The 16,105-nt window shown below is 34.6% G+C and overlaps 2 protein-coding genes across 4 annotated transcripts in view; both read left to right on the top strand.

Annotated features, from left to right (window-relative positions):
- The first annotated feature begins 3,433 nt into the window (after window positions 1–3,433).
- LOC113821912 (leukocyte elastase inhibitor) lies at window positions 3,434–14,168 on the top strand. 3 transcript variants are annotated; one of them, XR_011399298.1, is made up of 7 exons: window positions 3,435–3,559; window positions 4,740–5,054; window positions 5,560–5,695; window positions 7,898–8,141; window positions 8,414–8,646; window positions 9,876–10,332; window positions 10,393–10,923. XR_011399298.1 is itself a non-coding variant. In XM_070134281.1 (6 exons), the coding sequence occupies exons 2-6, from the start codon at window positions 4,744–4,746 to the stop codon at window positions 14,151–14,153; spliced, it is 1,101 nt and encodes a 366-aa protein (XP_069990382.1). In that variant the 5' UTR covers window positions 3,434–3,559; window positions 4,740–4,743; the 3' UTR covers window positions 14,154–14,168. The 3 variants fall into 3 exon arrangements, 2 of the variants coding, with proteins under 2 accessions (XP_069990382.1, XP_069990381.1); XM_070134281.1 differs by lacking the exons at window positions 9,876–10,332; window positions 10,393–10,923 and adding an exon at window positions 13,977–14,168 and having other exon boundaries at window positions 3,434–3,559; XM_070134280.1 differs by having other exon boundaries at window positions 9,876–10,923.
- Window positions 14,169–14,493: 325 nt separating this feature from the next.
- The window catches only part of LOC113821920 (leukocyte elastase inhibitor-like), a 32,764-nt gene continuing 31,152 nt past the window's right edge, over window positions 14,494–16,105 (top strand). Inside the window, exon 1 of the mRNA XM_070134286.1 lies at window positions 14,494–14,606. The gene's annotated coding sequence lies outside the window, so the exon portion shown is untranslated. The remainder of the gene's footprint in view (window positions 14,607–16,105) is intronic.

The following is a 16,105-nucleotide window of genomic DNA, read 5'->3' as shown; positions in this document are numbered from 1 at the left end:
ACACACATATAAATGGTCCACGGGCTAATTGTGTCTACTGATCTGATCCCAGGGCTTGTCATAATTATTAGCCTGTGATCGTCATGAAGAAAAAATAATGTCATATATAATGTGTTACCATTAGGTTCATTCGAATTGTGATAGGTAAAATAAACTTTACGTTCAATCACATAATACCAGTTCAAGAAACGTAATACTGGGAAGCCAGATGTAAACCTCTGTTGGCCCTCAAGATGGTGGCTGAAGGGAAAATTGGCCCACGAAGGGTTTCGAGTTTGAAACACTCCGACTATAGCTTCTGCGTCTTGGGTTGCGAAATCGTTCCACTTTGTAATAGATATCTCTGACAGATTAAATTTAGTCTTGCTACTATTCTAAATCTAAACTGAGAGAGCAATAAACGATTATTTGATGGAACGAAATAATGATAAGCTATTACAAACTGTTTTTCTTCCGGTAGCGAAATCGTAGCACAAAATATCTTTGAAAAAAAACATATCATATATATATATATATATATATATATATATATATATATATATATATATATATATATGTGTGTGTGTGTGTGTGTGTGTGTGTGTGTGTGTGTGTGTGTGTGTGTGTGTGTGTGTATTCACATCGTAATCACGCCTTCCTTTTTTCCAGACTCTAGGGAAAATGGGAATCCGTGACCTTTTCTCCTCCACCGCCGATCTGACCAACTTCGCACCTAACGGAGGACTACATGTGAATGGAGGGATGCACAAGGCCCTTATAGAGGTGGACGAAGAAGGCGCAGAGGCGGCAGCGGCGACGGCGCTCTTTATGTATGTGTCTCGTCCAAGGCCTCCAAAGACGACGTTCACGTGCAACCGGCCCTTCGTTTTCTACATTCAAGATAACGAGGCGAACAACATCCTGTTCATGGGGGTTTATAGGGGTCCTTGAGGGTCCTCTGCTGGACCTTGTTATCATTACGGTTGGCTTTGTTCTTATTGACATTAATTTTGTTATTATTATCATTATTATTATTATCATTCTTTTATTTTATTTTTTATTTTACTGTTATTGTTATTATTATCATAGTTATTATCATTGTTATTATAATTAAGATTATTATTATTATTATCATTATTATTGGTATTATTGTTATTATGTTATTTGTATTTCATTATTATTTTGTTACCCCTAAAATTGCATTTATTTCAACATTATCATTACTATTATTACTATTTTTATTGCTATCCTTATTATTATTATTATTATTATTATTATTATTATTATTATTATTATTATTATTATTGTCATCATTATTATTGATATTATTATCATTATTATTATCACTATCTTTTGATATATATATATATATATATATATATATATATATATATATATATATATATATATATATATACATATATATATCCATCTATCTATACACACGAACACACACACACACACACACACACACACACACGTATATATGTGTGTGTGTGTGTGTAGATAAATAGATGAATAGAAAAAATATATATGTATGTATATGTATATTTACACATATAGGTATATATACATATATGTATCTTTATACGAGTATATATGTATGGTTATACATACATATATACGCATATGTATATACATATATACACACACACATACACACATATTGATTGTGAGCACAATTCTTTTGTTGAGTGGTGGAGTAATTGATAGAGCGGCCGCCTCACGATCTGGCGGTGCGGGATCGATCCCCGAACAGAGAGGTTTATATATTCATACACACATATATGCATATATGTCGAATAATTCATTTCTTTATTATTGTAAACGGGTTCACTTCTTCGCTTTACTTTGCATAATAACACACACATATGTAGACACATACACACACATGCAGAGAGAGAGAGAGAGAGAGGGAGAAAGAGAGAGAGAGAGAGAGAGAGAGAGAGAGAGAGAAAGAGAGAGAGAGCGAAACATGGAACTTATCCGTTTTAATAACTTAGTTTATAATTCCAAATCACGTTTCTCGCTGCATTTGCTGTTATGCCAAATAGCATCATTGCAATGCAAACGTGACCCGAATTTGCAATATTCGTTTCCTGTTTTGATTACAGTGAAGGGAACGCTGCTTGTGTTTCTGTTTTGAGAATATCAATTGTTCCGTGATTTCACTTCAGTCACGACTGGCTTGTTCCCATTGTAGTCCAAACACGAAAAGAATAATACATACATTTTCATGACCCTGGTAGGATTTTTACTGATTATTTATATTACCATGATTATAAAATTGTAAGAAATAAATTAAGCCTCTTTTTCGAGACCAACCAAAGGCTCAAATCAATAAGTATTCGTTATTCGTTATCACTCTACTTGTTCGAGTTTGATTTAAATAGCATAGTTTGTAAAAGGACTAAATCAATTGAATCTATTTTCTGGTTTGTTATTCATTATATAAATGAGTGGATGATGATAAAGATGATAATTAAGATGACGAGGTGGTGGTGGCGGTGATAATATTAAGGATGGCGATAATAATGATGGTAGTAATTATGATTATCACAGTTTTATTGATAATGATAATAATGATGATAGTAATGGTTAAAATGATAGGAAAGAAAGCAATAGATAACATGGTACTGGTGACTACCATTCCATTTCAATCCAAACACGAAAAGATATATATATTTTTATGACAATGGCAGGGTTTTGTCTTACTATGTGCTAAATAGAAGATTTTAGCTGATTATTTATTTATTTTTTTATAGTTATAAAAATGTAAGAAATAAATAGTTACGACTCTTTTTCGAGACCAACCAAAGGCTCAAACAGATAAGTATTCATTATTCCTATGATGTAGTGGTATAACTCTTGTACGAGTAAGATACGGATTAAATAATATAGTTTGTAGAGAATGTATTATGTGCCTTGTTATGCATTATTGTAATGTACATTTGGGTTTGTGTGCATTTGGATACTAAGAAAGATAAATGAATGGATGATGATAATGAAGATGATGATGGTGGCGGTGGTGATAATAATAACGATGATAATAGTAATGGGGATAAGGATCAATATGATAGCAATAGTGATAATGATAAATATGAAAGCAATAGTTATAATGATAATAATAAATACGATAGCAATAGTAATAATGATAATTATAATAAAATGATGAAAACTGTAGTAATAATAATGACTGTAATAATAATGACAATGATAGTTGTAATGAAAATGATTATGATAATATAGTAATAATAATAATGGTGCTAATGATAATCATAGGAATCATTATAGGAATCGTGATGATAAATATAATAATGATAATAAAAAATAAGATTTCATTAACTCTTGGAGCCGATTCTTTGAGCTAAGGATATATGAACAGGCAAGACCAAATAAATGCAGAGATCTAAACATAATCAACAGATGAAATGTCGGCTCTCGCGGTCTCTCTGCGATGTATATCAGCGTGAGTCCCAGCCGCCTCTCAGTAGTAGGTGAAAGTGCGTTGCGTGAGGACTTCTCGCGCTCGTCTGTCACTTAACGTCGCTGCGTTGGTGCTGGTGTCGAGACTCTCTTGGTGAGCACTGTGTACCGGTGTTTTGTATGATTTGTATGCTGATGAATATCATCGGCCGGTTTGTTAATACTGTGCGAAGCATGACCTAATTATTACGAATATGAATGTAGACAGACAAATGCATATCTGCCGGATAGATAAATAAATGTATATCCATCATATATATATATATATATATATATATATATATATATATATATATATATATATATATATATATATATATAAGCCTTTATTTGAATATCTTTATGTATGAATATTCATCGGGTCGGGCCTCGCACGATTTTAACAAACGTCTCGCACACAGAATTTCAAGATAATTTCATACCTTAATGAAAGTGTATAACATATCATATCACTAACCATTCATTAACAGTGAATACAGGACACCCTGTATGATAAGACGTTCATGTGTATAACGTTAAAATTCTGAACATGAGAATCAAATCACCCCCAAAACATATATCTCTTTGTGAGCAAATTCAGATAAAGATTTTTCATTATAGTTCAGATTTGTAGTGTATTAATTAAATCTTAGTTTTGTAACAATTATACACTTACACAGAAAGACGTGGCACCAAACATAGAGCATAAAAGACAATAAACTACGGTTTGTGTAAGTTCAGTGTATCATTATTGTGTGCTTGATGGAATTATGAATAAACCAGATGTAGAGGAGTAGTAAAATATTCACAGGAAAAGCCTCGCTAACTCAGTAATCTCTAGCTTTTTAGTCTCACCACAGACCATCGTTGGTGTTTTCTGTTTTATATGAATATTCCGATTTCGTAAGGAATTTATGCTACTGCAAATCGCATATGGTAACTGTTGACTGCTGATGTGATGAGGTGACTGAAAGATATTGCGCCGTTCTTCTCAGCATTTTGCCTCCCACCTCATAAGGTCTATTTGCAATCTATTAGTTAGGCGAACATGCAATATCGGTTATATGTTTCCTGTGCACCCTATAGTTTTGTGTATACTGCAACCCGTGTCTGAGTCGCTTATTTCTAAACCGTGTTCATTGCGACAAAATAATAAGACCAGATATCTTAATAGTGCTAATGTATCTGGCTCGCTTTTGTCTATAGTTAGAAATACATAATATTTTGACTAAGATATATACATGTGCGTGTGTGTGTTTCTATATTCAAATACCAGTGTGTGCGTGACCTTTCAGAACCATGAGAGTGTGCGTGCTGCTCCCCGCCCTCGCCCTCCTGTCACGGGCCAGCTGTCAGTGCCTCTCCTCCTCCGACACCTCGCCGCCCCCGCGGCTCCCGATTCTCAGGCGGACGACCTTCTTCAGCCTCGGCTTACTCAGGAAGGCTCTCCCTCCGTCGGGGAACTTCTTCATCTCGCCCTTCAGCGTCTGGAGCGCCCTCGTCCTCGCCTACTTCGGCTCCCGAGGCAACACGAAGGCGGAGCTGGAGCAGTTTCTGCGGCTCACCAACAGGGAAGACACGCTCGCCCTGTTCAGGGCCCTCGAACGGCGGTGAGTGGGTTGACGCGATTAAACCTACCGAGTGAACCGTTAAGAGAGGTGGTAGGTAGATTGATATATATATATATATATATATATATATATATATATATATATATATATATATATATGTATGTATGTATGTATATATGTGTGTGTGTGATTCTGTGTGTGTTTGTGTAAAACATTAACACAGTAACGTGTATACAAAAATTATAAAGAACAACAAAAAGATTTTTTAAATTCATATTGTTGGTTTATTCATTTTCGTGTATATGTATATAAAAGTATATATATATATATATATATATATATATATATATATATATATATATATATATATATATATATATATATATATATATATATATATATATAGAGAGAGAGAGAGAGAGAGAGAGAGAGAGAGAGAGAAATGGACATGAATACCTTGATGATAACAAAAAGGATCATGATTTTATAATGCAAGTAATAACATTATCAGATAATAATTTCTGCTAAAATAACACGATTGCAGTTATGGCTCCCAAGAAGCAAACCAGAACTACACCATCAACTCGGCTAACAGGATATACATCGACCAGTCCATTCCCGTCCGAGAATGCGTGGGAAATGTCCTCGACGACCAAGTGAAGTTAATAGACTTTAAGAAGGTAAGAAACACTTGGCTTAATTCTTATTTTCCTGCCTAACAGAAATGGGGAGACTTCATCACTGGTAATATCGCTGCATATCCAAAACTGGGATATCAGAACTCATGTAGTTACAGTTTCAAGGCTAAGTGAGGATACGAACATGTCTTTATATAAAAGCACAGCTTATAAGTTATGGTCTAATGTTTTGATTATGTCTCTGCAAAAAGAGGGTAATCTACACATACATTTGCATTAAATCACTACATTATCACTTCGTATATACATACAAATCTCTGTAACCTGACATTGTATTTCAATTTGTGATACGTTTCCATCAAGTGGTTAAGGGAGTTCTCTGGCAATCTTGGTCTAGTACGAGAAGACAGAAATATGAGCCGAGGCACAGTGATAAAACCTTTTAAGCCTTAAACAAAGTGAAGCACTTCAAACTTTATAGTTTAAACCTCGGGCGCAGTGTGAAAGCCTTCCGTACAAGAGGGCAGATCTGTTCAGCAGACTTACTTTGATCTTGAGTAACAGAGAAAAGCCTTCTGTGGTGATCATTTAATGTATGTAGAATGAACCAACTTCTTCAGTGCTTTAGGGCGTCTTCTGTACGTGCCATAAAAGTTAATCCAGAATTCAAGTTTAATCCAGATCTCTAGTGCGCATGCGCAATGGCAGCGTCCATTATCAACTTTTATTTCATCTCTGGACCAGCATTCACTTTTGAGCTCGTACTTTAATCCTGCCATGCTCAAAATGAGCTAGTTAGTCGCACCATTCAGGTAAAAAGGATGAAGTCGAGTTGCCATAAATGTTTATTATTGCGAATAATGAAACTAATTCTGGCATTTTCATGCTAAAGATGTGTATAAACTTTTATCAACATATATTTTCATAAGTCGTGGGATACTTAAACTGCAGAAATAACTCTCGAAAAAAACGAAAGGAAATCCCACAAATAATTCCAGAGTTTCAATAACATCACGATTAGGTTTCAGATTTAAAGTACAAACTTTCTGAATCTTTATATTACAATGCCTTCAAAACTGCGTGGGAATTTTGTTATCATATTCCTCGACAGCAACAAAACACGAAAAAACTCTCGGAGAAAACTCTCCGCAGAAATAAACTGATGTAACTTTTGTTTAACAGCTACAGTTCTGTTGCCTATAAAAAGAGCATTTGAAGTCCTTTATTTGGAATTAGTTGTCGTAACACAAATGCACATCCTTATGCTATAAGACTGCCGTATGTATATATATATATATATATATATATATATATATATATATATATATATATATATATATATCTGTGTGTGTGTGTGTGTGTGTGTGTGTATACATTTTCTTTTTTTTTTCTTTTTTAGCAAACGTCTCGGTAACAGCATTAGCGTGCGATATGAAACTCAAAGAGTTTGCTAATTTCGACTACACAAATGCCCGCTCTTAATTGTAAAAGAACAGATTTACTGATGATCGCATGGACGCGTGCGTCTGGTATTGTGTATTACATCTATGAAAGTACAGTGGATTTGGATGAAACTTTAATCTGGATTTAACGCTGCGTTCGGAACTGCTCGTCTATCTCGTCCAGCCCAGTTGGACAAGATGTTTTGACCGTTCGGAACTTCCACAATCTCGTCCCGGACAAGTATTCTAGCTCGTCCTACTCGCCCTCCTGCGAACCTGGGCGAACAGGACGAGATGACGTCACAGTAATTTTGAATGTAAACATTGACAGTTGTAGGTAACCGCAAGATATTGGTGGGTAATTTTATAACCCTTTATTGGTGTTATCAAAGGATATTTTTGTGTTTGTCAGTTGCAGGTAAGTTAAATATGCATCAAAGGAGTTACAAAACCTATGCAGCGTGTAAAATAAAGACACCAGTATGATGAAAAAAATAAAAAAATAAAAAAAAACAAATAAATAAAAAATAAAAATAAAATATGTTTACCTTGGAGCCGGTTGCATTCTGGGCAGAAAGGGTCTTGGAGGTTCAGAACGCGGCCCACTTGTCCTGCTTATCTTGGACAAGGTGTCTGGACGAGCAAGACGAGCAGTTCCGAACGCAGCATAACTTTTATGACGCGTACAGAAGAGACCCTTGTACAAGAAAAAAATCCTTTAAAGTTTTTAAAACAGATACATTTCTTTAAACGATCTTTAAACTCCATTGACCGAAATAATCAAACCTGAATCTGCCATCAGCCCGACGCCGCCGCTGCTGACATCAATGCCTTCATCAACGCCGAAACGCGAGGAAAAATACCAAAGCTTATAGAACCCTCCTTTGTTGAAGACGCTAAAATGGTCTTAACTAACGCCGTCTACTTCAAAGGCTTTTGGAAATACCCGTTCAAGCCTCAAAGGACCCACAAGGACAAGTTTTTCGTAACCCCGGAAGAGTCTGTCCAAGTGGATATGATGACGCAAACGGGAAGGTTCAAATATGGTAATGTATGGGAGTTCTTCCTTTATACAAAATGAACCTCCCTACCTTTCCTTGTGTCCAGTTTCCGTTATTACATATTTTTTCCCCATTTTCATTGCGTTTGTATCGATTTGTCGCAAATCAAAATCAATTATGTGTTCATTAGGTGTCTTTCTCTTTATGGGAACATGTACACAATTCCAACACAGAACAAGTTACCTTACAATGCAAGGAAATCGTAAAATGAATCACCTGTTATCAACGGACTTCAAATATGTCCAACTCCGTTCCAGTGGACTCGGAGAAGCTTCACGCCCAGGTGCTGGAGATGCCCTACAGGGGCGACGCCGTGTCCATGGTGGTGCTCCTCCCGCGATATGGGAGAGCCAAGGAGGTGGACAGGCTGGTCCGACGCCTGAGGCCCAGGAGACTCGTGTCTGTGGTGAAGGCGATGCCCTCCGTCCCGCTGATAGTCAAGTTTCCCAAGATCAGCGTGGAGAGTACTCTCGGGGATGAACTCATTTCGGTATGTTTGAATTAGGGCAAGGTAAGCGAACCTGGTAGTTTGGGAATGGTAAGCAAAGGGTCGTAGTTTACTCACAAATTGAGGTATAATCTGCTATCACAAACGTTATATATATATATATATATATATATATATATATATATATATATATATATATATATATATATATATATATATATATATATATATATATATATATATATATATATATATATATATATATATATATATATATATAAAGTACCAACAGGAAACTTTCCTCAGTACAGCCTAGAGCAGCCCGAGGGATATTTGCTGTTTCAGTCTTACAGGCGGCCGTTTTGAATGATTAATTAAGCCAATACTTACCTTTTACATTCATCACTTACATTCCTATTTTTTTATTCTGTCTTTGCAATGAATGAAAAAGCGCATGTCATTCTGATATTTATACATACATATTAGAATGTATATATACATACGCATATATATGTATATATAAATGTGTATATATTCATATATAAGTGTATATATATATTTACTTATTTATTTATTTATATGTATATACATATACATCCATATATGTATATATGTACACACACACACACACATATAAATATATATATATATATATATATATATATATATATATATATATATATATATATATATATATATATATATATATATATATATATATATATATATATATATATATATATATATATATGGTATGCGGGCTAAGTGTGTCCACTGGGCTGATCCCAACGCCTGTGAAGTTTGGATCGTCATGAAAAAAATAGTCATATATAATGTGTTACCATTAGGATCATTCAAAATGTGATAGGTAAAATAAACTTAACGTTCAATCACATAATACCAGTTTAAGAAACGTAATCCTGGGAAGCCAGATGTAAACCTCTGTTGGACCTCAAGATGGTGGCTGAAGGGAAAATTGGCTCGCGAAGGGTTTTGAGTTTTAAACACTCCGAGCTTACATATCATACCATTACTTCAGTAAAGATTCTGCGCATCTGGTTGCAAAATCGTTACATATTGGTAATAGATATCCCTGAAAGATTAAACTTAGTCTTGCTACTTATTTATATCTAAACTGAGAGAGCAATAAACGATTATTTAATGAAATGAAATACTGATAACCTATTAAAAACTGTTTTGCTTCTTGTAGCGAAATCATGACGCAAAATAGCTTTAAAAAATAGCATCGTATCCACGCCTTCCTTCTCCAGACTTTAAAGAATATGGGAATCCGTGACCTTTTCTCATCCGCCGCCGATCTGACCGACTTCACACATGTTCGAGGATTAATGGTGAATGGAGCGATCCACAAGGCCCTTATAGAGGTGGACGAAAAAGGCGCAGAGGCGGCAGCGGCGACGGTGCTCGCTGTGACTAAGTCTAGTCCAATGCCTCCAAAGACGACGTTCACGTGCAACCGGCCCTTCGTTTTCTACATTAAAGATAACGAGGCGAACAACATCCTGTTCATGGGTGTTTATAGGGGTCTTTGAGGGTCCTCTGCTGGACCTTGTTATCATTATGGTTGGCATTGTTCTCGTTCATTTTAACGTTATTATTATTATCATTATTATTTTCTTGTTATTCTTGTTATTATTATTAAAGGTATTATCATTGTTATTGTTATTATTATCATAGGTATTATCATTGTTATTATTATTATCATGGGTATTATCATTGTTATTGTTGACATAGGTATTATCATTGTTATTGTTATTATTATCATAGGTATTATCATTATTATCATTAAGATTATTATTATGATAATTATCATTATATTAAATATTAATTGCATTCGATTGTTATTTTCTTATCTCTATTATTGCATTTCAACATTATCATTATTATTATTACAACTAGTGTTACTATTTTCATCATTATGGTTATTATTATCATTACTACTGCTATTATTATAAACATTATTGTTATCTTCATTATTGCCACTATTGATATTGTTAGTGTCAAATTTTGTTAGTTTGCCTCCCCTCTTTAAAACTAACACAAAATCATCATTACCATCATTTTTATGCCCCTGACTATACCGTAAAGGACCACGTACTGAAGACCCAGAGGAGACCAAACACTGTTCACACCCCTTCTGTATAAAGTAAAGTAAGCTATGCCAGAGTAAATCCATTGATATTAAGTTGCTTAAATAAAAGTAACTGAGAGAAAATAAACCCTAAAAGGTAATAGTTATTAAAACCACTTGGAATCATAGTTATGTAAAGAGCATTAAAAAAAAAAAAAAAAAAAAAAGCGTGACCTGAGAATCAGATGAAGTATATCAACCTATTGAATCATAATCCTTCCTCAAAAAAGATATATCGTTGTAAACCAGATTAATCCTACTGACGCTCCAGACTGTTTAAAGCGTGCCATTTTTCCTCTTTCCAAGAAAGAGGGTTAAACAAACCTATTTATCGATCCTAGTAGTGACATTGCTGAAACTTTTATGAATGCGCGTGTGCGTTAATGATCAGCAGAAACAAATATGGGCTGATCTTCCAGTGCGAGGTTGCCTTGAGCAGAGGCACAGGAAGCGGGATCGGCCGAACGAAGCCCAAGTCCCAAACACGAGGAAGGCCATCAGGAGGAAAACTGCAAGGAACTTCATTGTGATCTTTTTACTGTAAAGAAATCAAGTTATGAGACAAAGATAAGGATAGGTCCGATATGCGAAGCTGAGCTTCGCCCGGCCTGTGCCAACTAATGTTGACTTGATCAACGTGTGTCAGCTAGTGCAACAGAGGTAGCAATTACCTCAGGGCGACAATTGCAACTTTTCACTACTGGTCGGGGCGCGTTACCACTGTACTATCCTGAAGGTTTAATGATAAGGCAGGTTTTTGGAGTATTTTATACCTAGGACATGATCTTGGGGGTCTGGGATTTGACGGACGACCTGGGGAACTAGATGGTTTGGGAAAGCTTTGGGAACGTCATATGATTCCATCTGAATATGCAATAATTTGTTTGTTTGCCATTTCTAGGAAATTTGACTGAAAACTGAATTTACTACAAATTCCAATAACGTGGTTTGTCAGAGGGTGACTATGGGATATCATTGTCAAATATCATTCAGGAAAACAAAAAACCAGGATTATTTTCTGATTTTTATCCCTATTAAAACTAACCAAAACACATTTTAAATCGTCGTCTGGAGTATACTGTAAACTGAAGATGTGTGTGTGTATATACATATTTTATGTATGTCATAAATATGATATATATCATATATATACACACATAAATACAATGTATTGCATATACTATCATAATTCATATTATGTTTTACAAATATAACACATACATTATATATATCATACATCATATACATCATTTATATACAATATATTTTGTATTATATATATCATCCTTTATATATATTGTTTATACGATATTATATATATGATATTTATTATATATGTTATATAAATTATAACATATAAATTATATATATTATACATTATATATTATATATTTTATATATTATATATATTATACATTATATATTATATATTTTATATATTATATATATTATATATATATTATATATATTATATATTTTATATATTATATATATTACATATTTTATATATATCATATATTATACATATACATATGTATATGTATATATATATTGATTACTTATATTATAATTATTATATACATAGATTCCATATATTATATGCATCATATATTATATACAGGTGGTCCCCTACTTGCGAACTTCCGAGTTACAAATTTCGGTACATACGAACAAAGCTGTCAGGAGGGAGTGAGAGTAGCGCGCGTCGTAAACTATAGCTCTCTCACTGTACCCACAAGGTCTCATTCAAACGTGTGTTGTACGCTCTCCAGAAAACTTTGTGATTTTGTGATTATTTTTGTAATTGTATTTTTGCTAAATACGATAAAATAAAAGAGTTATGGCTAAATCTCTGACCCCCCCCCCCATCTGCCTCCAGCTCCGATGTTTACTTTGTCGCGTCTGAGCAAATATACCCAACATTTTTTTTTCGATTTATTTTGGTATTCTCTGGTAACTAGCTGGCAACTCTGTTTGCAGCACAGCTGGCAGTTACTACAAAGAGACAAGGTTGGCAGTCACCAGGAGAGAGCAGAGCAAGATGAAATCCGTCCCATACCTCGGGCGACACCATCCCTGATGCGCCCTCATCACATAATAGGCCACTACTAATGATCAGTGTTATTCCTGTAACTAATTAACATAATATGATGAGAAAAACATCTCAATCACAGCTGCAGCAGTCTTTTATTTTCTATGAAATGCCTCGAGAAGCACTGCAAGCCTCTGGTGACATGCGGTACTTCTACAATCATGTGCACTCATTGCCATTAGTCCTTTGGAAAAAAAGGGGGGAGGGGTACACTTCAGAATACATGTGAATGCCATAGAATGCATCAAGGGTTGACTCAGAGATCAGATTTCCAAAGAAAAAAAAAAAATGGAGGAAAAATATCCTCAACTTCAAAGCCTGATATCTCAAAACTTCGTTCGTACTAGATGAATCGTTCTACGGTACAATATCGGTACAATACTCAAGAACAAGGATAAAATCATGGAGCATGTGAAAAGTTCAGTCCCTATGCAGTCTACTGTTATCAGTAAGAAACGTGGAAAAGTGATTGCAGAATTTGAAAAACTTCTGAGCATTTGGATGAAGGTTGTTCAAAGCACATTAAAAAACACCGAAAACCACTGCATTGTTTATACCGGAACGTCCGAAAGTAGAGCTAGTTGTACAGTAATCATAACATACCGTACGCCCTACTACGGACATACGAACAAACGTACTTACGAACAGCCTACTGGAACGGAACATGTCGTAACACGCGGACTACCTGTATATTATATATACTACATATTATATATCATGTACACTATATATATATATATATATATATATATATATATATATATATATATATATATATATATATGTGTGTATATATATATATATATAATATATATATATGTATATAAATAAATATATATGTATGTATCGTTAGAAGTTAGTAATATGTATAATATATCGGTACAAAGTGGTAATATATATCCTTTAAAGATTAAACTTAGCCTTACTATTTTAAATCTAAAATTAGAAAGCAAAAAAACGATTATTTGATGAAATGGAGTACAGATAAATTGTAACATTTTTTTTCTTCTTGTAACGAAATCATGACATAAAATACCTTAATATATATATATATATATATATATATATATATATATATATATATATATATATATATATATGCATCGTATCCACGCCTTCCTTCTCCAGACTCTAAAGAAAATGGGAATCCGTGACCTTTTCTCCTCCACCGCCGATCTGACCAACTTCTCACCTGACGGAGGACTACTGGCGAAGGGAGGGATCCACAAGGCCCTTGTAGAGGTGGGCCTTGAGCATCCTCTGTTGGACCTTTGTTATTATTATGGTTGGCATTGTAGTTGTTGATAACCATGTTGTTTTTGCCTTCATTATTAATGTTTTAGTTTTGTAATCTATACTGCTATTGTTGTGGTTATTGTTTTTTTTTTTCAGTGGAGAAAGCGAAACATAGAATTTATCTGTATTAACGAACACTTAGTTTATAATTCCAAATCACGTTTCCCGCTGCATGTCCTGCTGTCAAATAGCATCATTGCAATGTAAACGTGACCCGAATTTGCAACATTCGTTTCCCGTTTTAATTACATTTAAATGAACGCTGTGTTTTTGTTTTGAGAATATCAATTGGTATCTGTAATGTGTTTATTGTATAATGCATTGCACGACTCTGCGATGTATATCAGCATGAGTCCCAGGCGCCTCTCAGTAGTAGGTGAAAGTGCGTTGCGTGAGAAAGACTTCTCGCGCTCGTCTGTCACTTTAGGTTCCTGCGTTGGTGCTGGTGTCGAGACTCTCTTGGTGAGCACTGTGTACCGGTGTTTTGTATAATTTGTATGCTGATGTATATCATCGGCCGGTTTGTTAATACTGTGCGAAGCCTGATCCAATTATTATGAATATGAATGTAGACAGACAAATGCATATCTGCCGGATAGATAGATAAATACATGTATATCTATCAGATAGATAAAGAAATAAGCCTTTATTTGCATGTATTTATGTATGAATATTCATTGGGTCGGGCCTCGCACAATTTTAACAAACGTCTCGCACACAGAATTTCAAGATAATTTCATAACTTAATGAAAACAAACGTCTCGCACACAGAATTTCAAGATAATTTCATAACTTAATGAAAGTGGTTAACATATGATCATATCACTAACCATTCATTAACAGTGAATATAGGGCACCCTGTATGATAAGACGTTCATCTGTATGACGATGTTAAAATTCTGAATATGAGAATCAAATCATCCCCAAAACATGTATCGCTTTGTGATCAAATTCAAGCACAGGTTTTTCATTATAGTTCAGATTTATAGTGTAGTAATTAAATCTTAGTTTTGTAACAAATATACACTTACACAGAGAGACGTGGCACCAAACATAGATCATAAAAGACAATAAACTACGGTTTATATAGGTTCAGTGTATGATTATTACGTGCTTGAATGAATTATGAATAAACCAGATGTAGAGGGGTAGTAAAATATTCACAGGAACAGCCTCGCTAACTCAGTAATCCCTAGCTTGTTAAAGTCTCACCACAGACCATCGTTGGTGTTTTCTGTTTTATATGAATATTCATTTTTCTAACAGTTATTATGAAGTTCTTGACCTTTTCCAATCTGATCCGAATGTAAACAATTTAGAAAGGCTTTGAGTTTGGAAATTAAAACCCAACCTTAATAAATACCATTTTTTCCATTGACACAATTTAATGGTGTACCCATAATTTATGCAGGCTTTCTTTTTTTTCGATTTGAATTGGTCGGTGTGTTTCTGTTCTTTAACTGGCCAGACCCTCTACTCTATCCATGAGGCTCAGATGGTGGACATGGCTGCCTGGATTTTCCTTAGTTTTTGGAAGTTTCTGTAGTTAGTATTTTGTGGTTTTGCATATTAAGTCATTCATTAGCACATCTAGATTCTCAACACACCATTTCTTCTAGCTTTCTTCCAACGAGGTCGGTTTGGAGAGTGCCGTCCACTGCGACCTAACATGTTATCGTACTTGTCCGTTTATCATACCTCTGGTTCAGGTAAACGTTTTCTATAAAGCCGCTAGGAGACTGGAATATTAGATTGTGAAGTTATTGTTCTATTATCGATTTATATTGTGTAATTTAAACATTCAGCAGTGTATTTCGTAGTTTGGATTTCGCTTTTCCAGAGTCGCACTAAGGAGGCAACCTGATATGCTGTCCAGTCTAAGAAAAGGAAATGTTGGCAACTCATCACTTTCTATGGAATACTCCGATTCGACAGTTCGTTTCTGAGGAATAAATAATGAT

The sequence above is a fragment of the Penaeus vannamei genome, chromosome 19 (genome assembly GCF_042767895.1).
Source record: "Penaeus vannamei isolate JL-2024 chromosome 19, ASM4276789v1, whole genome shotgun sequence".
Lineage (NCBI taxonomy): Eukaryota > Metazoa > Arthropoda > Malacostraca > Decapoda > Penaeidae > Penaeus > Penaeus vannamei.
Note: the sequence above shows the minus strand (reverse complement) of the source record. Positions and strands in the feature narration are given on the sequence as shown.